The 23,886-nt window shown below is 43.3% G+C and overlaps 2 protein-coding genes across 8 annotated transcripts in view; one reads left to right on the forward strand and one right to left on the reverse strand.

Annotated features, from left to right (window-relative positions):
* Positions 1-20,829, forward strand: part of WDR19 (WD repeat domain 19) — a 99,731-nt gene extending 78,902 nt beyond the window's left edge. For all 4 annotated transcript variants that reach the window (XM_021101110.1, XM_021101111.1, XM_021101112.1 and 1 more), the window contains exons 30-37: positions 2,084-2,180; positions 4,117-4,241; positions 7,469-7,550; positions 9,663-9,813; positions 11,214-11,337; positions 12,363-12,439; positions 12,757-12,881; positions 20,508-20,829. In XM_021101110.1, coding sequence (XP_020956769.1) covers positions 2,084-2,180; positions 4,117-4,241; positions 7,469-7,550; positions 9,663-9,813; positions 11,214-11,337; positions 12,363-12,439; positions 12,757-12,868 — 768 coding nt within the window. In that variant the 3' untranslated portion in view covers positions 12,869-12,881; positions 20,508-20,829. The remainder of the gene's footprint in view (positions 1-2,083; positions 2,181-4,116; positions 4,242-7,468; positions 7,551-9,662; positions 9,814-11,213; positions 11,338-12,362; positions 12,440-12,756; positions 12,882-20,507) is intronic.
* RFC1 (replication factor C subunit 1) overlaps positions 19,499-23,886 on the reverse strand; it is an 83,564-nt gene continuing 79,176 nt past the window's right edge. For 2 of the 4 annotated variants that reach the window (XM_021101113.1, XM_013978598.2), the window contains one exon: positions 19,499-23,743. In XM_021101113.1, the coding sequence (XP_020956772.1) occupies positions 23,669-23,743 (75 nt within the window). In that variant the 3' untranslated portion in view covers positions 19,499-23,668. The remainder of the gene's footprint in view (positions 23,744-23,886) is intronic. The other 2 variants (XM_005666588.3, XM_005666589.3) reach the window with 1 other exon arrangement.

Raw genomic sequence — 23,886 nt, forward strand, 5'->3', positions numbered from 1 at the left:
AAAAGTTACAGAGTTTTAATTCCTTCAGGCACTACGAAAGTGCTTATTGGAAGTCTGAGTCAGCACTACTTCCTAAAAATCAGTGTACTTTTCTTCATATTTCAGAAATTGTGTGAATCAATAAAAATCCTGTTTAGCATGAAAATAACTCACTCTATGTAAAGTGGAAATAAATCATTAAGAACATAGTTTCAGGAAGTTTCCCTGTGGCTCAGCGGTCACAAGCCTGAGCAGTATCCATGAGGATTCGGGTTTGATCCCTGGCCTCGCTCAATGGGTTGAGGATCCGGCGTTCCCGTGAGCTGTGGTGTGGGTCACAGATGTGGCGTGGATCCCGCGTTGCTGTGGCTGGGGTGTAGGCTGGCAGCTGCAGCTCCAATTAGACCCCTAGACTGGGAACCTCCATAAGCTCCAAGCTCGGCCCTAAAACACACACAAAGAACATATTTTCAAAATATGTGACTCTTGGATTTTGTGCACAAGTTGGTCGCCTCTCAGTCCTGATGACAACAGACTCCTTGGAGATTGCACCCCGCCCCCGCCGAGCCTTTTTTCCCCTGATGCTTCAGTGTTTAAGGGCACCCGCCTGCGAAGGACTCAAGTACAGCTGACCCTTGAACGATATGGATGTGAACTGCCCACGTCCCCCCATTCATGGGTTTTTTTCAACAGTAAATACTACAGTCCTACACGTTCCCAGGTTGGTTGAATCCGAGGATGCAGAGGAACTGGGGACTTGGGAAGCCGACGATAAATTAAACACTGATTTTCAACTGCATGGAGGGTCAGTGCCCCCTCACCCCAGTGCTTTTGAAAGTGCCACGGTAACTGATTTGGATCCAAGGTACTGGGATGTCACAGCCAGAGAGGGTCGCAGCCATCCTAATCCCCGAGTCCCTTTCCTGTGTTTTACAGATAAAAACACTGAGACCCAGGGAGGCTGTCAACCTGCCAAAGGGCACAGGCTCTTAAACTCGGCCCAACCACCTCACCTTATATCCACCTATCCTAATAATCAGGAAACCAGCATCACCTATATGAAATTGTTCAAAGAAAACAGGAATGGAAGATGAGCCAAAAAAAAAAAAAAAAAAATTAAAGGCCAGAGAAATTTATGTAGGTGTAAAATTTTTTGAAATTTTGTAAAGTTGGTGCATTGCAAAAGAATACCTTCCCATTTCAAGCCCATGAGAGAGGGCTCTACGGACTGAGCACCCCAGTACCCTATGATCTAGGGTTAGGACCTCTGCAGTTCAGTCAGGACTCTGGAGGGGTCCTGGGCGTTTTGGTTTCTCATCAATGAAATTAGTATATAATTGGGCCTTCCTCCCAGGGAGAGAATGAGGATTTAAATGAATTGTTATTTCTTAAGTACTTAGTATACTACCTGGCACATATTAAACCCTAGATAAATAGTTGATAAATAATTCTTTATTAGAGTTCCCGTCATGGCTCAGTGGTTTACGAATCCAACTAAGAACCATGAGGTTTCGGGTTCGATCCCTGGCCTTGCTCAGTGGGTTAAGGATACGGCGTTGCCGTGAGCTGTGGTGTAGATTGCAGATGTGGCTCGGATCCCGTGTTGCTGTGGCTATGGTGTAGGCTGGCAGCTACAGCTCCGATTCAACCCCTAGCCTGGGAACATCCATATGACACGGGAGCAGCCCAAGAAATGGCAAAAAGACAAAATAATAATAATTCTTTATTCATTGGCTTTCTTTTTTTTCTTCTTCTTTTTTCTTTTTAGGGCCACATCCATGGCATATGGAAGTTCCCAGGCTAGGGGCAAGCCAGCCTACGCCACAGCCACGGCAATACAGCATCCGAGCCATGTCTGTGACCTGCGCCACAGCTCAGGGCGAGGCTGGTTCCTTAACCCACTGAGCCAGGCCAGGGATCGAACCTACATCCTCATGGATCCTAGTTGGGTTTGTTGCCGCTGAGCCACAATGGGCACTCCCCATTGACTTTCTTAAAACAGCTACTAGAAAGTGAATGTGATTCTAACTGAAATGCACACTTGAGGTGTTTCTCCCCTTAGCTAATGCAGCAAGTGATGTTTCTCTAACGGTTTGTATGTCAGGATGCCAAGTACCTGTTCCGCTTGTACATGGCGCTGAAGCAGTACCGAGAGGCCGCGCGCACCGCCATCATCATCGCCAGGGAAGAGCAGTCTGCAGGTGGGTCCCCAACGTGCATGCTTTTCTCCCCAAACAAGTAGTAGAGTCAGGCTTCAGCCCCTTCTCTGCCCGTGCCCAATCTAGGCTGGCTTCGAACCCAGAAGACGAGGGAGATAACCATTTCTAGGTTTCAGAGGAGAAATAATTCACCATCACAGGAGGACGTGGAGCGACTCCACTGAGGCCTCCTGTGTCAGGTGCTGTTTCCTCGCCTCTTCCGGGCTTACACTTTGTCTCCTGCTGACAACTTCTCTGACTGCACACAGCACCCCCTATACTGTCCCTACACTTTCTTTCCAGCCCAGGTATTTGGCCTTAACAGTATAAGGGACAGTGGAAGATGGAAGAGGACGTGGTATGATGATAGACTGGTTCTTTTTAATATGCAAGGACGGTTTATAGGATCTCTGGAATAGCTCTGCTCGTGTCTGTGCTCTGTAAATATTTATTGAAAAAGTCAGAGAATTAGTCTGATGTTTTCACTAGTTTTTGCAAGCTGATGCTTTTAGATGTTCATAAATATGGAATACCATTTGGGAAAAATATGGAATTAAAGAAGCCATTCTTTTTTCAGCTTATGTTTATCTAACACCTCCACCTGTCAGATACATGGGAGGAGTCAGGACTCAGAGGACGGAGCCCCAGGTTGGCTCTCAAGGACTCCTGATGAATGGGAGAGACCAAAACTCAATTCAGAGCTAATATACAGGGTGATAAGGCCAGACTAAAAGACATTAAGGAGTTCCTGTCATGGCTCGGCAGATTAAGAACCCAACATAGTCTTCATGAGGATGCAGGTTCGATCCCTGGCCTCACTCAGTGTGTTAAGGATCCAGCATTGCCGTGAGCTGTGGTGTAGGTCTCAGACTCTGCTTGGATCCTGTATTGATGGGGTTGTGGTGTAGGCCAACGGCTACAGCTCTGATTTGACCCCTAGCTGGGAACTTCCATATGCCATGGGTGTGGCCCTAAAAAGGAAAAAAAAAGAAGAAATACATGAAAAGGGCCCCAGGACTGGGGATCCCCCTCATCCTGAGGGGAGAGTTGGAGGATAGAGGTGAGCGAAGGCAGCAGACGCTTCGGCTGATTTGGAAGGATGAGCCAGCGGGAGCCGAGGGAGAGGGCAGTGTGGGGAGGGGACACCCACGCTCAGGGACGCTGCGGCATCGCCCGAGACTGAGTGGAGGCGAGGCAAAGGCAGTTCAAAAGGCAGACAGAGGCAGATCCTGAAGGGCTCAAGTCCTCTGCTTGAGGATGTGCACTTGATCCCTAAGACCTTTGGAGGGTTTCCTGTTGGCTGTAACCTTGAGGCTTGCGGGGTTTTGTTTTTTGTTTTTTTGTTTTTTGTCCTTGTGGAGGTTCCCAGGCTAGAGGTCTAATCGGAGCTACAGCTGCAGGCCTACACCAGCGCCACAGCAACTCGGGATCCGAGCTGCATCTACATCTACGCCACCGCTCATGGCAATGCCGGATCCTTAACCCACTGAGTGAGGCCAGGGATCGAACCCACAACCTCACGGTTCCTAGTCGGACTCGTTAACCACTGAGCCATGAGGGGAACTCCAGGCTTGCGATTTTTACAAGAACACTCGGAAATCAGAACGCAGGCCTCAGAATGGCGTTCCTCAGAAGGATACCTGTTAGTACCCCACTGCAGAGGGATGGCGAGAGGCATTAGCAGTGGCCTGGGGGCGTGGGGAGCTGAATCTGGGGGACCCAGAACCTGATGACCTGTTGGACGTGAGGGCCAGACGTCCTGTTGGCCCTTCTCCCTGAGGGACTGATATCACAACAGGAAAAACTACCATGTTACTTGATATAAGAAACGATTAAGATACGGCTAGTGACGAACACAATCCACCTGCGAAATGGTGGCAAGTCCTCAGCTGGCATCCTTTGCAGTAAGAATGTCCTCGGACCTCCTCCTCTTTTCAAGGGAACTATCGGAACGCACATGACGTTCTCTTCAGCATGTACGCGGAACTGAAAGCCCAGAAGATCAAGATCCCCTCCGAGATGGCCACCAACCTCATGATTCTGCACAGTTACATCCTGGTGAAGGTGAGGCCTCCGGTGACGGGACGCAATGGGCCAGGTGTGCTCATCGCCTGCCGGACTTTCCTCGGGGCCCCTTTCCCTTAGATGAGAGCAGTTTCCTAGATCTCTGTATCGCTAAGTGAAAATAAGCAAGATACAGAATAATTATACCATACGCTGCCTTTTGTGTAGTCACTGCAAACGCAATTAGAAATCTGGAGCTCCCGTTGTGGCTCAGCCGGTTAAGAACCTGATATAGTGTCCATGAAGATGTGGGTTTGATCCCTGGCCTCACTTAGTGGGTTAAGGATTCAGTGTGGCTGTGACTGTGGTGTAGGTCACAGATGGGGCTCTGATTCAACTCCTAGCCCGGGAACTTCCACATGCCGCCAGTGTGGCCGTAAAAGGTGGGGTGGGGGGGATAATACACTTTAAAAAATTTTGTCCTGAAGGGGTCAAAACATGAGACAGAGGAGGCATGGCACCAAATCAGGGGAGTAGATGGAGAACAGATTTTTCCATATAGTACATCTTTTTTTTTTTTTTTTTTTTTTTTTTTTTTTGTCTTTTTGCCTTTTTTTCTAGGGCTTCACCCGCTGCATATGGAGGTTCCCAGGCTAGGGGTCCAATCGGAGCTGTAGCCACTGGCCTACGCCAGAGCTGCAGCAACTCGGGATCCAAGCCCTATCTGCGCCTACACCACAGCTCACAGCAATGCCGGATCCTTAACCCACTGAGCCAGGGATTGAACCCGCAACCTCATGGTTCCTGGTCGGATTCATTAACCACTGAGCCACGACAGGAACTCCTATATCTTTTCATTTTGTTTCAGTTTTTGAAGCATATATATGTATTACTTGGTCAAAAAAGATTTACTTAAAACATTTTTATTTAGCCAGAGCTTTTAGCTTATTAATTCTAAGATAGTGGATATTATACAGTTCTAATTGTTTAATACTCTTTAGTTTTCATCTGATAGTCACAAGAAAATTTAGAGCCTATAGAAAAGCGCAATGAAAAAATAATTTTCCCTTTAAGTTCACTGCGAGATACAACAGTTAACACTGTGTTTAAAATACACGTGTGCACCCTTTTATTTTTCTAACACACTAGAATTATATTTAACTCCAGTTGTCTATTGCATTTTTTAATCAGTAGTTTTCAATAAAAAAGAGCATGCAAACCTGAAATACTTCTGTGTACAAGTTACATAAATGTTATATTTATAACATACAATTTTATATAAATATACATATTTATATATAAACACATCTTTGTAAAAATACAGGTAGAGTCCAACTTACATATTTTTTTTCAACTATTCACTTATGCCAGAGTTCATCTTCCCATATTAATGCTAAGTTGGTTTTCAGGCTAGTGCACAGGAACTTACTTAATTTCAAAACTTCCTAGGTTATAGCAATGATGTTATAAATGATTTAGATCCTAATTATGGTCCATAAGAGTAAAACCTTCTACAGTGATGGAAGTGTTCTGTATCCATGAGCCTGGCTATGGAGCACTTGAAATACAGATAATGCAACTGATAAACTAAATTTTAACCTTTATAGAATCCTTTTTTTGCATTTTAGGGCCGCTCCCGCGGCATATGGAGGTTCCTGGGCTAGGGGTTGAATCGGAGCTCCAGCTGCCAGCCTACGCCACAGCCACAGTCACACAGGATCCAAGCTGCATCTATCACCTACACCATAGCTCATGGTAGCACCAGATCTTGAACCCACTGATCGAGGCCAGGGATCGAACCCACAGCCTCATGGTTCCTAGCCTGATTCATTTCTGCTATGCCACAATGGGAAGTCCAGCCTTTATATAATCTTAATTTTTAAATTTAAATGGCCACATGTGACTAGTGGCTACCACGTTGGGCTGCATAGGTCCAGAGTACTGACTGTAAGGGGAAATTTAGAATTCCAGCTTGCAATCCCCCCAGGGCTATGTTCCCTTGTCTTGCTCAGAAACGACTAGGAAGGGGGCGGGAGGGTTTTCTCAGCCTCAGACCTAAGTGGTGGTGCCAGTGAGCTGGGGGTACAGAATCCGGTAAAATGGAGCCTTTGGAGGGGAAGGGAGGACAGAAACTAGTGGAAGAGGGAGCAAAAATAGGGATTTTCATAAGAAGCCCTCCAAGATCAGGGCTTTCATCCACCGTAAGCCATTGGGATGGTTCTGGAGTCTTTTTGTTGTCCTCCAGCCCTAAGAGCTGGCCCATCACTTCCTCCTCCCCTTCCACTGAAGCACACCCTTGCACCTCTGCTCTGGTCTCTTATTTCAGCCCCAGACATCTTCAAGCTTTTTAACTGCTTGTGGTATCAAAGGGGAAACTACTGGACATAATCAAGTAAGAACTAATTGATGTAAAACTGTCCCAGGCATCTTGACACAAAGGGCTGGAGAAAGTCATCCGCATTTCAGGGGAATGGAGTCTTGGCTTTGGCGGGCGCTTCCTCCCCAAGCAGGGAGGAACTGGGACAGGGCCTTTGGACAGCCTGGGACCTTGGCATGTGGGTGGCTGGGCCGGGCAGTCGGAGGCCCAGGGAGTCAGTGGAGGACGAGGGCAGGACACAGAGGCTTCCCTTCCCCGCCTTTAGGTTCGGTTCACATTGACTAATTAGGTTGCAGTGCGCAGTGAATTACACCATCCTGCATCTGCTCAGACCCGATGCCTGGAGCTTCACCTTCTCACCAAATACTATCACTTCTGACGCATGTCTGTCTGCGTCCCCCTGGACAGCTGCAGTGATGTTGTGGCCCTGCTGACGCTCCAGCCTCGTATCATCCTAAGTGGACCCTCTCCTTGCCTCCCAGACCCACTTGTCCTTAACCTCATCGATGCCCCTTCCCCACACAGGCAGCGCCCTCCTCCTGTAACACCTCATCCTCTCTCCTGCCTCACTCAGCTCGCAGGTCTCACAACCACTCGGTAAAGCTGGTCTTGTCCGTCCCCCAGAAACGGCAGTAAGAGATGGGCCACGGCTTTGAACTCACGATGAGTGGTCTAGAGCAAAGGGGAAAGCAGAGCGCAGAGCAGGGCTGAAGCCAGGTGCCAGGCAGCAGCTGCTGGAGGCCGGGACATAAGGGAGGAACCCCAAGTGGCATTAGCCAGGTCGGGCTGCATGGACCTCACAAGCAGCCCATTCTGGGTCGCAAGCAAGTTGTGGTTTATAGGGGGAATAAAGCATGAATTAAGGTTAATTTAAGGCTCTAAGAAGAGTAAAATTTGTCATTTATTTCAGATTCATGTTAAAAATGGAGATCATATGAAAGGGGCGCGTATGCTTATCCGGGTGGCCAACAATATCAGCAAATTTCCGTCACGTGAGTACTGAGAAGAGCCCCTGCCCGCATGTCGGAGGGTAGCCTGGTAAGAGCTAGCGAACCATGAGGTTGCAGGTTCGATCCCTGGCCTTGCTCAGTGGGTTAAGGATCCAGCGTTGCCATGAGCTGCAGTGTAGGGCACAGATGTGGCGTGGATCCCACATGGCTGTGGTGTAGGCCTGCACCTACAGATGCAGCCTGATTCGACCCCTAGCCTGGGAACCTCCATATGCTGCAGATGAGGCCCTTAAAAAATAATCCTTGCAACAACCTCATAGAGTGGTGCAACCAGCATCCTCAAGTTTGATAATTCACTAGGAGGACTCGTGTAGCTTCACATATAGTAGTGCTGAAGCTAAAACTGACCACAGTGGAAGGATATGGCCCAGTCAGCCAAGGGGAAAGGTGCAGGCCCGGGTCTGGAGGTCAGGTGCTTGCACCTTAGGGTCACCCACGCCCGCCCCATGAAGTCACGCAGGACCCACTCAGCCTCGGGGCCACCCGAGTAAGATGGTATCTACCAGGACATGCGTGAGAGAGTCGGCGCCTGGGGCTGGTCTTGATGCAGGGAGTTCTCATTGGCATCCCCTGCTTGACATGTACCAAGTCTGCAGGCTTCCAGAAAGCAGGTGCTCAGCATAAACCCATGGTTTGTACAAAGAGCTCAGGCACAGGGAGCCACTCTTCTCAGGTTTGGAAATGGTGGGAACGCTCCCCAAATCCAAGTGCCCAGACACCAGCCAAAGACCAACCTTTCAAGCAGGTCTTTCTAAGAATAACAGTCTCAAGACTGCACACACGTGTCCTATTATGGTTCTCGCTATCTCACAGATAAGCCAACTGGGGCAAAGGAGGTGAGGCAACACCTGCCCGAGTTCATGCTGTCAGCCCATTAAGTCTGACTCTGTTCTCAACCAGTGTAGGCCACTGCCTCTGAAAAAGTCCATTTTTCTAAAAGATGTCACTGTAATATTTCGGTGATTTGATTTTGCCACATTCTATGATGGGGTCAACAAACTTTTTCTGTAAAGGGCCAGATGGCAGGGCTGTGTGGGCCATAGAGTCTCTGCTGCAGCTGTTCAACTCTGCCGTTTTGGCGTGAACCTCACATAAATGAGTGAGCATGGCTGTGTTCCAAGAGAACTGGATGCTTTTGGACACTAAAATTCAAATCTCATAATTTTCACATGCCACGAAACATTCTATTGATTTTTTTTCCACTTAAAAATGTAAAATTCTTTCTTAGCTCATGGGTCATAGGGATATGGAAGTCTAGATTTCACCCTCAGGTCATACTTCATCAATCTCTGTTCTCTAGTTTGTTTGTTTTTCTTTTTAGGGCCTCACTGGCAGCATATGGAAGTTCCCAGTCCAGGGGTCAAATCAGAGCTGCAGTTGCCGGCCTACACCACAGCCACAGCAACACAGGGTCTAAGCCGTTATCTGCGACCTACACCACAGCTCATGGCAATGCCAGATCTTTAACCCACTGAGCAAGGCCAGGCATCAACTGCACCCTCACGGACACTATTGTCAGGTTCTTAAGCTGCTGAGCCACAAGGGGAACTTAAATGTGTTCTTTTTTGATACATGAAAAAGACTAAAATAACTGTACACTGTGCTGGCCAAGTGTGTGGTAGGACAGGTGCTCTCAGGACTATTGGTGGGAATGGATCTGGTTGTGGCCCTTCTAGAAAAGCAGCTTGGCAATACTAGGGGTATTTTGTTTTTAAGTTACATTCTTTGAGCCAGTAATCTGACTTCTAGGTATCTGTCCTGAAGAAATAGGTGCATGCAGAGCTTCGTGCATAAAATTGTTAATCTCCTTTACCCATTCGTCAGCAGTCCTGTCAGATGCAAAGCTCAGGTGGGGAAGGATGCATGCAAAACGCTGCCTCAGGGGCGTGTGGGTCCTGGTGTCACAGGCCAAGCACAGTATAATCAGGGAAAGGACTCTGTCTTGACAGTTACCTGACACCACTGCTGTGCCAGTTCCTCGTTAAACAGGTCAGATCTGGTTCTTTGCCAGAAAAAACAAATTTGGAGAGGTGCGATGCTGGCGTCATGCCAGTGGATGCAGTGTGCTCTTTCTGCCCCTCCCTTGCGCTGCAGACATCGTGCCCATCCTGACGTCCACTGTCATCGAGTGTCACAGGGCTGGCCTGAAGAACTCTGCCTTCAGCTTTGCAGCCACGTTGATGCGGCCCGAGTACCGCAACAAGATAGATGCCAAATACAAAAAGAAGATTGAGGCAATGGTCAGGTAGGTGGGGACAGCTGTTGCTACCGCCTGATCACAGCTCACAGTGGATTTTTCAGAACGTAGCTGCTAATGCCCAGGCTCCAGGAGAACATGGGCTGGGGTAGCAGTTAGGATTGTACTCAGCTACCAGCAGCAGGAAACCCAACTCAAATAAGTCAGGATTTAATTGACTCACATACAAAGCATGGTGGTCCAGGGCTGGTGCTGCTGTGTCCTGATTCCTGATGTCACCAAAGACCTACCCCTCTGCCTTCAGCTTCACCATCCAGGGCCTAGAAGTTTCGTCCTCGTGGCCGCACAGTTGTGGTTGTCTGACATCACGTACCCCGTTCAAGGAAGAAACAGGGAAATCAAAAGGCAAAACATGTCTTTGCCGTTTTAGTTAGGAAGGACACTCCCCGGCCCAGAACTTCCAGGCACATCTCCTCGGCCAGTACTCTGCCGTGTGGCTGCCTCTAGCTGTGAAGCATATTGCTGAGTAAAAACAAAGTTCTCTTGGCAAGGAAGAAGGAAAGGATGGCTGTCAGGCAGCAGACAGGGTCTACCACAGGGGGCAGTGACTTTCTCAGTGCAAGAAACACAGTCTATTATGAGAAGAGAGTTCATTTCCAAACCCCGGGTGGCTCCAAAGGCACAGAGGTTAGGTTCTCACTTGAGAAAGCAGGAGGGTGGCCTGGTTTTCTACAGGAAAACTAGAAAAAAGTAGCACTCCTATTTCCAAAAGGAAAAAATTAATTGTAGTCACATAATAATTCTGTACTACCACTAGTTCAACTAATGACATTTGGGGTACCTGTTAGTCCCATCATGACCAGGGAACCCAGGTGTACCTGAATCTTGCCCCAGAACTCTCATCACAGCACCAGTAATAGCAAAGGGAAGCAAACACTACTGTAGTGTTGGCTGAGCTCATGCAGATCTGACCCAGACAGGCCTGCTGAAACACTGGCCCTTTTTGAAGGTGACAGGCCATGGAGCATCAGACACATCGCTCTGACCCAGCATACCTGCCAGCACGAGAGAGAGGTGGGGAGAAAACGCCAGAGCACGTGTGGCTTGTGGCTGTGTGGGGGAGAGCACAGAATCAGAACACCGCCCTTGTCGCAGGAAGTTGTGCGGCACAGCCCCGTCCACCTTCACCACGTCAGTACCCAGAGGGAGACGCAGCAGAGAGGTGGCAAGCTTGCCACCCAAGGCTCAGGAGGACAGGAGCCAGCCAGACCCACTCGTGTTTTCTGTCACATAACGTGCTGTGAACTCCAGCTCCCCAAAGGTGGCCCGAGTGATTCCACAGTCCTCCAGTCCTTGTCCCTCTTCCTCCTCCCTGGGCTGGAGCTTGTGTGTAGCGTCAGCGTCTGAGGTGAAGCAGCAGGCGCGTCACACGTGATCCTCCCTCACAGGAGACCTGATACATCCGAGACAGAAGAGGCCACCACCCCGTGCCCATTCTGCGAATTTCTTCTCCCAGAGTGCGAACTCCTCTGTCCTGGATGTAAAAATAACATCCCATATTGCATCGCAACAGTAAGCCTCTTTCTCGTCATTTCCCTTCCTTTGCATATCTAGGTATAACCCCTTTGAAAACCTGATGTATGTCAACCCTTTCTTCACTTCTGAAATAATCTTATCCCTCAAATTCCCTGCAACACAGTATATAATTTCATGGTCAACAAAGTTGAAAGTTCTATTCATGGCATATAATCTGAGTATCAGAAGGCAATGGGGGGCAGGACGGCACACACCAGGGGATCAGAGAGTCCTGGGCTTAATTCGATCCTCTTTCTGCCACTTACTGGCCGAGTAACCTGGTGCGATTTGCTTTTATGTTGCTATTTCCATCCGAACAGTACCTGCCTATTGAGATAAATCAGTTTGATGAGAGAACATGTATGAAGCTGTAATATAATAACCTGGCATGCTGCAGCCATTAACAAGTGGCAGTTTTTTGGAGTTCCCGTCGTGGCGCAGTGGCTAACGAATCCGACTAGGAACCATGAGGTTGCAGGTTCGGTCCCTGGCCTCGCTCAGTGGGTTAAGGATCCGGCGTTGCCGTGAGCTGTGGTGTAGGTTGCAGACACGGCTCGGATCCCGCGTTGCTGTGGCTCTGGCGTAGGCCGGTGGCTACAGCTTCAATTCAACCCCTAGCCTGGGAACCTCCATATGCCATGGGAGCAGCCCAAAGAAATAGTAAAAAGAAAAAAAAAAAAAAAAAAGTGGCAGTTTTATAATCTTTAATATCAAGACCTATTAGAAAAAAATTTTAAATAGGGATTTATTAATCATTTGGCTAATATAAGCTTTAAAGGAAAATATATTTAGGTAATGTCACAATATTGAAGATTATTTTTTATATATTAATTTGATAAATAAAATGTAGCTTTAGTCCTTTGGGTGCGATCTCTTTCTATACAGTTGCCCACCTGTGTGAAATATTAATAATTTCATAATTTAGAGGTCTGGCTCTTATACTGTAATGTGTATTATACTTGAGTAATGATAGGAGTTTTAAAAATCAAGATGAATTTTACTCTTCATTGCACTGCTTCCAGGGTCGACACATGCTGAAGGATGACTGGACGGTGTGTCCACACTGTGACTTCCCTGCTTTGTACTCAGAATTCAAGAGGTGAGTGAGCATCATTTCAGCCATACAGAGTCACCAAAAAATAGGCCTTCTATTCAACCAGTTTTATTCTGAGGTCTCTTTAGTCATGTCCCTAAAAATCCCTATAGACCCATGTTGTCTTCTTGGAAGAACCTTCTGTGACCTTGGAGAACATTTTACTTAAAGGAGATCCTACATGGGACTGAATAGTCTTAATTCTTAATCACATGATGAACATGTACTAAGTAGACAGGAACGGTTTTTTATCACATCACAATAACCCAAAGATAAAAGAATATTATATATTTAATCTACTCTGCCTTTCCCTTCCCTAACAGAATGTTAAACACTGAGAGAACATGTCCTATGTGTTCAGAAAGATTAAACTTGGCTCAACTGAAGAAAATCTCAGACTACACCCAGTACCTGCAGACAGAAGTGGAGCAGTGATTGGCACGTGCAGGTAAGTGCCAGGCCCTCCACTTATCTTCCCAGAGCATGAGGCCCGCAGTGCAGATACCGCCTTACAGTGTGTTTTGCTATTGGCTCCTTTTTGTGCATCATGTAAGTCATCAGATTTGAACCAACAACAAACTTCTGATGTACTACTTTAAAAAAAAAATGCTTAATTGCAGGATGTACATACAGTCTACATAGTGACAGAGGTCAAGCAGCATCATGTGTTCCAACCAGAATATATTTTATCAAATCCATTTTATGGGCTTCTTTTAAAACTATAGCATATGGAGTTTTTTAAAGTTCTGTAATTCAGGAGAATATACTGTAAAAATTTTTGCTTCTAGATACTTGAACAATCTCCAATTTTTTTCTTTCCTTTCTTCTTTTTAGGGCTACACCCGTGGCATATGGAAGTTCCCAGGATAGGAGTCCAATCAGAGCTACAGCTGAGGCCTAGGCCACAACCACAGCAACACTGGATCCAAGCTGCATCTGTGACCTACACCACAGCTTGCCAGAATGCCAGATCCTTCAGCCACTGAGCAAGGCCAGGGACTGAACCCACATCCTCATGGATACTATTTGGATTTTTAACCTGCTGAGCCACAACAGGAGCTCCCCCAAGTTTCATTTTTGTTGTATGGAAGCAGCACATATCCCTTTCATTCTCACTTCACTGGCCACACTCTGCAAGGGGAGGCAGGGAAAGCCAAAAGCCCCTGCCAAAAACTCAGAAGATTCTTTAATCAAAAGGAAGGTATAAGATTAGTCTCTGACACGGCACTAAACCTAGTTAAAACACAACTCTAGGTTTTCACGCAAAACCTGTTCTCACAATCTTCACTCCCTCGACCAGCTCCATCCAACCAGCTGATCAGGGTGGAAATCTAGACACCCTCAGTCACCCAGGCCACGGGCAAGTCTCCAGTGTATGTGTTTCCTTTCCTTGGGCAGGGGGCGGAGGCAGAGGGGGGGCTTTTTATCATGCCTGCAAAGACCAAGAGCCTAAAAGACTCCATAAATATATATTATTTATGGAGTGCCTGCTGTGGTGCAGTGGCTAAGGCTCTGACTGTAGGGCTCAGGTCGCTGTGGAGGCCAGGGCCCAGCATAGTGGGTTAAAGGCTCCGGCATTGCACCAGCTGTGGCATAGGTTGCAGCTGTGGCTTGGATTCAGTCCCTGGCCCAGGAACTTCCATATGCCAGGAGCATGGCCATAAACAATAAAATATCAAGTTTCAAAATTAAAGGCTCTCTATGAGTTGGCCCCAGCCTCCTCCTCCCCCCACCATGCTGCAGCCTCACTGGCCTTTTGGCTGCTCCTCAGACACCCCAGACTGCTTTCTGCACCATCTCCCATCTCTCACATCCCACTAGTGGCAGAGAAGGGTGCTCGTTTCCCCACACAACGCTTGTTCCTGAGGGCCTTTCTGATTATAGCCATCCTAGTAGGTGTGAAGTGGTATCTCATTGTGGTTTTGATTTGCACTTCCCTAATGATAATGATGTGGAGCATCTTTCCATGTGCTTTTTTGGCCATTCATACATCTTCTTAAGAGACAAGTCCAAGTCCTTCACCTATTTTAACTAGGTATGTTGTCTTTTTATTGTTACAAGAATTCTTAAAATGTTCTAGTACAAGTTCTTTATCAGATACATGATTTGCAAATACCTTCTCTTATTCTGTGGAGGTTATTGGGTTTTTTGTTTTTTTTTTTTTTTTTTTTACTTTCTTGATAGTATCCGTCAATGTATGAAAGTTTTTATTTTGATGAAGTCCAGTTTATTTTTTTCCTTTGGTTGCTTGTAGTCTTGGTGTCATGTGTAAGACACCACTGCTTAATCCACGGTCACAAAGATTTACACCTATGTTTCCTTCTAAGAGTTTTATACTTGTTACTCTTACATTACTTTTTTATATGTGGTGTGAGGTAGGGATCCAATTTCTTTCTTTTGCATGTGGATTACCACACGTCTCAGCACCATTTGTTGAAAACACTGTTCCTTTATTATTGTCTTTTATTATATAAAGATTCTTTATTTGTATTCTAGATAGAAGCCTTAGATTTATTTTGCAATTATTTTCTCCTTTTTGGCCATACCCACAGCATATGAAACCTCCCGGGCCAGCAGTCAAATTCAAGCCACAGCTGCAACCTGTGCCACAGCTGCAGCAATGCTGGATCCATAACCCACTATACCAGGCTGGAGATCAAACCCGCACCTCCACAGCAACCTGAGTTGCTGCAGTTGGATTCTTAACCATTGTGCCACAGCAGGAACTCCACCCACTTCTTTTTCTTAATGGTCTTTTGATGAGCACAAGATTTTGAGGAGTTACCAGTTTTTAATTTTACGGTTATTACTTTGTGTCTAAGAAAACATTTGCCTACTCAGAAGTCAGGAGCATATTTGCCTCGGATTTCTTTTAGAAGTTCTAGGTCTCTCATCTACCTTGAAGTTATTTTCGTTTATGGTAAGATTTTTTTACCCCTCAAGCAGATATCCAGTCTTCCAACACCATCTATTGAAAAGTCTTTCCTTACTGAACTGCTTGCATGCCTTTGTTGAAAATCAGTTCGGTTTTAAGTATGAGTCTACTTCTGGACCCTCTTTTCTTTGCCATTGCTCTGTTTGCCCCATATTTTTATACTATTGTCTTGATTACTATGACTTTATAGTATATCTTACAGCTAGGTATTGTGGATCCTCCAACCTTTTCAAGTTTGTTGTCATTGTTTTCCAAGACTGTTTTGATTATTATTCTTTCCATTTCTAAAATTTGAGAATTCAGCTTGTCAAATTGTTTAAAAGCCTGCTCAGGGAGTTTTCTTGTGGTGCAGAGGGTTAGGTATCCGGCATTGTCACTGTAGCAGCTTGAATCACTGCTGTGGCATGGGTGATTGATCCCTTGCCCAGGGAACTTTCATATGTTGCAGGTGGGGGGGGAGTGGGGGAGAATAGCTCAAATTATGATTGAGATTTGTTATTTTTCTATTGCTACATAACAACAAAACATCCATCACCACATATGTATTTACATTTTTTTAATGACATCTACTCTTCTGTCAGCTTCCAAATATACATTGTTAACTACAGTCACCATGCTGTATATTATATACCCACAACTCATTTGTAACTTAAATTTTATACCTTTCGGCCACCCTCATTCTACCTACCTCCCACCCTAGGCCTCCAGCAACCAACAGATTGTTCTGTATCTATGAGTTCAAAGTTGTTGTTTTTTAATTACAAATATAAATGAAATCATATGTATTTGTCTTAACCCACTGCAAGGCCAAGGATTGAACCCATCCTCATGGGTACTAGTTGGGTTCGTTACCACTGAGCCATGATGGGAACTCGTCCAGTGTCATTTTCTTTATCCAGTATCAGTGGACACTTAGGTCATTTCCTTATCTTGGCTATTGTAGATAATGCTGTAATGAACATTGGCATGCAGATACCTTTTCAAGATAGAGATTTATTTTCCTTCCGATAAATATACCAAAGTAGAATTGCTGGATCATGTGATGGTTCTGTTTTTAGCATTTTTGAGGAATCTCGTGTTTTCCGTTATGGCTGCATCAGTTTATATTCCTGCCAACAGTGCACAGTGGATACCTTTTCTCCATATCCTTGCCAACCCTGGTTATTTTCTGTCACTTTGATAATAGCCACTCTAACAGGTGTGAAGTGATAGCTCATTGTGGGTTTGATTTGCATTTCCCTGATGATTGGTGACACTGAATACCTTTTCATGTACCTCTTGACCATTTCTATGTCTTTGGAAAAATGTCTATTCAGATCCTTAGCCCATTTTTTAATCATATTTTTCTTTCCTATGGAGTTGTAGGTGTTCCATATATATTTTGAATACTAATCCAAATTATCAGCTCTATGATTCGCAGGTGTTCCTCCCATTCTTTGGGTTGCCTTTTCATTATTTTCCTTCGCTGTACAGAAGCTCTTTAATGTTTTTGTTGCAATTATAAATAATACTTTCTTAATTTTTGTTTCTGATAGTTAATTAGTATATAGAAAGACAGCAGATTTTTATATTTTGAGCTTGTACCTTGCAGTTTTGCTGATTAGTTCTAACACCTTTTTGGTGGTCTTCAGGGTTTCCTATATGTCATCTGCAAATAGTTTATTCTTTTCCTACCTGGATGCCTTTTCTTTTTCTTGCCTAAGGCAAGAGTGACATCCTTGTGTTCTTCCTCATCTTCAAGGAAAAGCTTTGAGCTTTTCAACAGTGGGTATAACTATGGGCTTGTCCTTTATGGCCTTTATTACGATGAGGTATGTCTCCTCTATACCCACTTTTGTGAAAGTTTTTATTATGAACAGATGTTGAATTTTGTCAGATGCTTTTTCCATATCAAGGTGATCATATGATTTTTATCCTTCATTCTGTTAATGTGGCATATCATACTGAGTCCTAGACGCTGGGCTCTCCTTGCATTCCTGGAATAAATCCCACTTGATTGTGGTATATGATTCCTTGACTGTATTGTTGAATTCAGTTTGCTAATATTTCATTGAAGGTTTTTACAACTATGTTCATCAAAGATACTGGCCTGTAATTTTCTTTCTTGTAGTTTCCTTGTCTGGTTTTGGTATCAGAGCAATGCTGGCTTCATGAAATGAATTTGGAAATGTTCCCTCTTCTATTTTTTGGAAAAGCATGACAAGGAAAGCAAGTCATGGTGTTAATTTTTCTTTAAATGTTTGGTAGAACTCCCCAGTGAATCCTAGATTTTTGTTTGTGAGGAGGTCTCTGATTGCTGGTTACACCTGGGTGGTAATTTTACTCCTTGATGGTCTCATTTTCTATTTCTTCATGATTCAGTCTTAGACTGTTGTTTCTAGGAATTTATCCATTTTTTCTGGGCTGTCCATTTTGTTGGGGTTCTATTTCATAGTAGTCTCTTATAATCCTTTGTTTCTGTAGTATCAAATGTAGTATCTATTTCATTTCTGATTTTGAGTCTTGAGTCTAACAATTTATCTTTTGAACAACAAAAAAAAGCTATTAGTTTCATTGAACATTTCTATTGTCTTTTTTACTCTTATTTCATTTATTTCTACTCTTTGATATTTCTACTAATTTGGACTTAGCTTCTTCTTCTAGCTTCTTCTTTTCCTAGTTCCTTAAGGTATAATGTTAGGCTGTTTCTATCTTTTCTTTAAGTATAGTTGATTTACAGTGTTGTTCCAATTTCTGTTGTATGGCCAAGTGACTGAGTTATGCAAACATATAAATTATACACACATTCTTTTTTTTATATTTTTCCTCCATCATGGTCTATCTATCCCAGGAGATTGGATGTAGTTCCCTACGCCATACAGTAGGATCTTGTTATTTCTTAATGTGGGTGTTTGTTAGAAGCTTCCTTCTTAGAACTGTTTTGGTTCCATAAGTTTTGGTATGTTGTAGAGTTGTCCCTCAATATTCACGGGGGATTGGTTCCAGGACCCTTAGAGGACACCAAAATCCATGGGTACTCAAGCTCCTTATACACAATGATATAGTGTCCACATATAACTTATGCACATCCTCCCATATACTTGAGTTCATCTCTAGGTTACTCTTAATATCTAATACAATCTAAACATAATGTAAAATAGGTGGCCAGCATATGGCAAATTCACATTTGCTTTTTGGAATTTTTCTGGTACTTTTTTTTCCCCTGAATTTTTTGATTCATGGTTGGTTGGATCTGCAGATCCAGAACCTATGGATATGGAGAGCCAACTATATTTCCATTTTCATGTATTCTGGGTATTTTTGATTTCTTCAACTCAGTGGTTGTTGAGTAGTATGTTGACTCCTCTACATGTTTGTGAATTTTCCAGTTTTCTTCTTGTAACTGATTTCTAGTTTCTACCATTGTGGTCAGAAAAGATGCTTGATATGATTTCAATCTAAATTTATTAAGACTTGTTTTGTGGCCTTACCTATGATCTATCCTGGAGATTGTCCTATGTGTGCTTAAGAATGTGTATTCTGCTGCTTTGGGATGGAAGGTTCTCGAAATGTCTGTTAGGACCATCTGGTCTCATGTATTTAAGTCCAGTGTTTCCTTACTGATTTTCTGTCTGTGAAAACCTACTCACTGATGAAAGTAGGGTAATGAAGCCCCCATTACTCTTTCTCCCTTTTGATATATTAATATTTGCTTTATATATGTAAGTGCTGATATGTTGGATGCACAAATATTTACAAATGTTTTATCCCATTGTGGATTGACCCCTTTAACATTATATAATGGCCTTCTTTGTCACTTACTATAGTCTTTGATTTTGTCTAATGTAAGTATAGCTACTCTAGCTTTCTTTTAGTTTCTATTAGTATGGAGTATCTCTCTCCATTCCTTCCCTTTATCTGTATTCTTAAAGCTGAGTATCTTGTAGGCAGCACATATTTGGATCTTGGTTTTTATCCATTCTGTCTTTTCATCAGAGAATTTATATTTAAAGTAGTTGTTGATAGATAGGGACTTACTGCCATTTTGTTATTTGTTTTCTGGATGTTTTTTAATTCTTAAATTCCTTTCCTCTTTTCTTGTTCCCTTTTCTCATTTTGTTATTTGACAGTTTTCTGTACTGGTATGCTTAGATTCCTTTTTTTTTTTTTTTTTTTTTGTCTACTATAGGTTTTGCTTTGTGGGTACCATGAGACTTACATAAAATATAAGTTTATTTGAAGTTGATAATAACTTAAGTTCCCATGCATTCATTCTAAAGCTCACTTTACTCTTTCTACTCATCCACATTCTTTATTTTTGATGTCACAATTTGTACCTTTTTATCTTGTGTATCCATTAACATTATGGTTATTTCTACTACTTTTGTCTTTAACCTTCACAGTAGGTTTCTAAGTACTTACTATTACATTAGCTAATTCTGAATTTAACTGTATACCTTTACCATCAAAACTTACAATTTCACATATTTTCCTTTTATTAGTTACTGTCCTTACCTTTTGGATTAAAGAAATCTCTAATATTTCTTGAAAGGTTAGTCTAGTGATGACGAACCTTTTTTAGCTTTTCCTTGTCAGGAAACTCTCTCTTCTTCAGCTTTGAAGGATGCCTTTGGCAGGTACAGCATTCTTGGTTTACAGTATTCTTTCAGCATTTTGAATTTATCAGTCCACTCTTCTCTTAGCCTGCAAAGTTTCTGCTGAAAAATCTGACAGTCTTATGGGGGGGAGGGGGTTTCCCTAGTACATAACAAGTTATCTTCTTTTGCTGCTTTTAAAAGTCTTGTCTTAAAACTGTTGCAATTTAATTATAATGTGTCTTGATATGGGTCTCTTTGGGTTGAGTTGCTGAACACCAACTTTGCATTTTTTCATCCCAGTAAGGTGGCTGTATCATCATCTTCAGTTTATAACTGCAGAGTTCAGCAGCTTGCCCAAGCAATTTTAGTCAGTTGAAAGGTCAAGACTGAAACTCAGCGTTAATTATAAAGACTAGAAATTTCTCACTTGAATGTAGTGATCCTGTTCCACATTCCAGAAAACAGCAAAAAAATCTTCTTATGCTTGGCTTTTTAACTAAATGCCAGTCATTATTTGAAACCCTTCTAAAAGCATATTTTTTGGTTTTTGTGTCCTTTCTAGGTACAATGTTCCTGAGAAAATAGCATTTTTCCACAGGAGACTGTGTTCCTACCCCTGGCAGATTTTAGAGATGGTCCTTCCTGGATATAGGAGGAAAAAAAGGTCACCTCTCCAGGTCACTATTTTCGCCTTCTATAAAGTGGCACAACAGTGATATGTAACATGCTGTTTATTATACTTTGTATATTTCTCCTTCTGAGTCTTACATAGTCTAAGCTCTGCACTGGTAATGGTAACCTATGACATAACTGTAAATATTCAGCTTTTTGATATCTTTTATATTTTAAAATACCTCCTTTAAAATAAACTTATTGTTTAGATATTTGTGATGTTTTCCTGGATTTAAAGACAGAAAAGATGCTTTGAAGCATATTGTGAAGCAGCAGCATAGATGTTGGTGTTAAAAAGTTTGAACTAAGAGACTTGCACAAAACAAGGCTATCTCGCAAAATCAGTCCTAGAATAAAAACATCAAAAATTGGTAAAATCCATGAGGTTGTGGGTTTGATCCCTGGCCTCACTCAGTGGGTTAAGGATCTGGCGTGGCTGTGGTGTAGGCTGGCATCTACAGCTCTGATTAGACCCCTAGCCTGGGAACCTCCACATGCAGCAGGTGCAGCCCTAAAAAGACAAAAAAATAACATTTGAAAGAATGAATGAAACTATAGGTGTATTATGTCTCTAAATCAGCTAACTTCTCCTGAAGATGTAATTCAGAATCTTCCCCAAGGTGGGTGGAAGGCCCTTTTCCATATCACACACATCCCATACTATACACATCAGTGTGGGCTTCCCTGCCATCCAAAACCAACATACCAAAGTCTGAGCAGCTGACAGTCAGTCATGTAGCCTAACTTTTTGTGATATGATTTTACAGTATAGCCACCAGCATCCTGAGTGTTACAGAGCCCAGAGTAGAACCCAAAATGCCAATAACGTTTTATAGCATCGAAGTACCATATGCATGGCTCCAGTGTGTTATGATCCATTCCTCCCTCCCAAAGGCTGGTAGAGGCCTTGGGCTTACTAAGTGATACAAGTCATTACCATTAAACCCATCCACAGTCCCTCTGTTTTCCATTATCACTCAAGGGATGTTGCAGGTTATGAGAGTAATAAGAGCCATAAGCAGACGGGAATCTATGAGGGTAAACACATTATATTTGGGGAGTTATAGGCCTTAATGAGCATAACTGTACCATAACTTATTTAGGAAGACACACCTCCTAGTATATCTAACAGTGTGCTTCTTGTTAACAACTTTAAGAGGGCAACTAATGGTGCTGCAAATAATAAAGTGCCAAAACTTAAATGATGGATGAAATGGTAGTAATAATAGTCATAGTTAGCTACAGATTACTGATGGCAAGACTCAGTGGATCTCAAAAAAGCAAGTATACAGTTTTATGCTACAAAGATATGTTGCATCCAGTGGCCCCAATAAGGATTTACTGGTTGCTCCAAATCACAATTAACAAGTAAAGGACACTGTCAGTTGTTCAGGCTGCAAGGAGAACAGCCCCTTTTCCTGGGGAGCACAGGGCAAGATATGATCTGCATGTCCAAAAGCAATAGAAATAGATGAATATGCCTAAGAAATTTATGCTCACCCCACTGGCAAGGTGAGGCAGTCATCAATCAAGGAAGTCTTCACTGAAGCAGAAGTTTCAAGCAGGGCTTTAATAAAGAGAGGGACATGGCTTAGTAGGCAAAGGCTTAAGGCAATGTTTTATTCCCATAACGAACTTAATCTACAAGAAAGACATTTTTCACATTCGTAAATACACTTTAAGTATCTTGGAGTTCCCTCTGTGGCACAATGGGATCAGCAGTGCTAGGACGCAGGTTTGATCCCTGGCCCACCACACTAAGGATCCAGCATTGCCAAAACTGCGGCTGTGGCTCAGATCTGAACCCTGGCCTGGGAACTCCATATGCCATGAGGTGGCCCAAAAAGGTGGGGGAAAAATCTCAACTTTGACTTCCCAAATAAAACTATCAGTTCCTTAAAAGCAGGGAACAGAATCCTGATTTTACATTCCTTTTAGCACTTAGCTCAGAGAAGGAGCACATACCCCTGAGCATTCACTGACAAGATTAAAAAAAATCACTAGACACTCAAATTCCAAGTTAGTTCCACAGCCTCAGGGCCCCTCAACAAGCACACTTACAGGCATAATCTAAAGTTCCAGTAAGGTCTGTGGACTCTTATCAGGACAGAACTGGCTCTCCCAGAGACAAAGTAAACAAAAGCCAGTGTTAATTTTGTCCCAAAGCAGAGTGAGGAGAAAGTCTGACCCAGCCTACACCCTGCTGGTTTGAAACTGATGGGTTGAGACTCTGGAAGGATAGGAATGTATGACAATCTTTCTGCAGCCACAACACCTTCTAGTAGTAACAAGGAGGCCTCTCCATGAAATTCTATTCGCAGCAGAGGTGTGGCTGACCCTCATGCGGCAATGAAGCGGCAAATGAGAGTTCTGACTCGTCAATTGCCAAAGTTATGTTTCACACAAAGGTTAGTAAGAATATACTTAGTTTTTTTATCCAATCATTTGCAAATTAATAAGGAAAAAATATACCGACATAATATTTTACCGTATAAGATGACAATCTTAAGAATCTGTACATGTATTGTGGAATATTGTTATCCCTAATTTATATTTTGTAAGATATCTGACAATGTACAAAGAATATCCAGCTCTAGGTGGTGACTGTTTTGTATTATAATTTATTTACAAAATTTCACCACATAATAGTTAACTACCCTTTTTAAGAAAATCAGCATTGGTCCTATAATGGCCATTAGGATAAATTCTTAAGCCTACAAAAGCCACCTTAGTACCTCTGTTCCCAGACATATTACCATTAACTAAAATCTGACTCCAAATTCTGATTATACAGTCATTTTGAAGTACAATCTCATTGGATTGACAAGGGATAGTGGAGGACCCAAGGAGTCCTATCAACCTCTATAAGAGGTGCATACCAGCCTACTGCTTGCATCCTTCTAGCTGCACCACTGTTGATTTGTAACGGGACCATGAGGTTGCCCCATTACACTACAACATGGTTCCTATGGAAAAACAAGGCATTCTCTAGACCAGCTAGACTGGTCAGCAGGGTGAGTAAAAAGTGGCTGTCAGCAGTCAAAAACAGTTTCATTTCTTTGAACTTTTCCCTTTTCCTTTTCTGGACTCCTTATCTTTTTCTGATTTTGAAGGTTTCGGCTTTTTCTGTTGGGAAAGAAAGATGCACAGAATAGTTAATAGCTGTGTTTCATGAGTAATGAAATAAAGTCATCTCTACAGTAAATCAAATCTTTACCTGTAACTTAAAAAGGGGGAAAGGTTGCAAACACCTAGATCTTGAACTACTG

The sequence above is a fragment of the Sus scrofa genome, chromosome 8 (assembly GCF_000003025.6).
Source record: "Sus scrofa isolate TJ Tabasco breed Duroc chromosome 8, Sscrofa11.1, whole genome shotgun sequence".
NCBI classification, from domain to species: Eukaryota; Metazoa; Chordata; class Mammalia; order Artiodactyla; family Suidae; genus Sus; species Sus scrofa.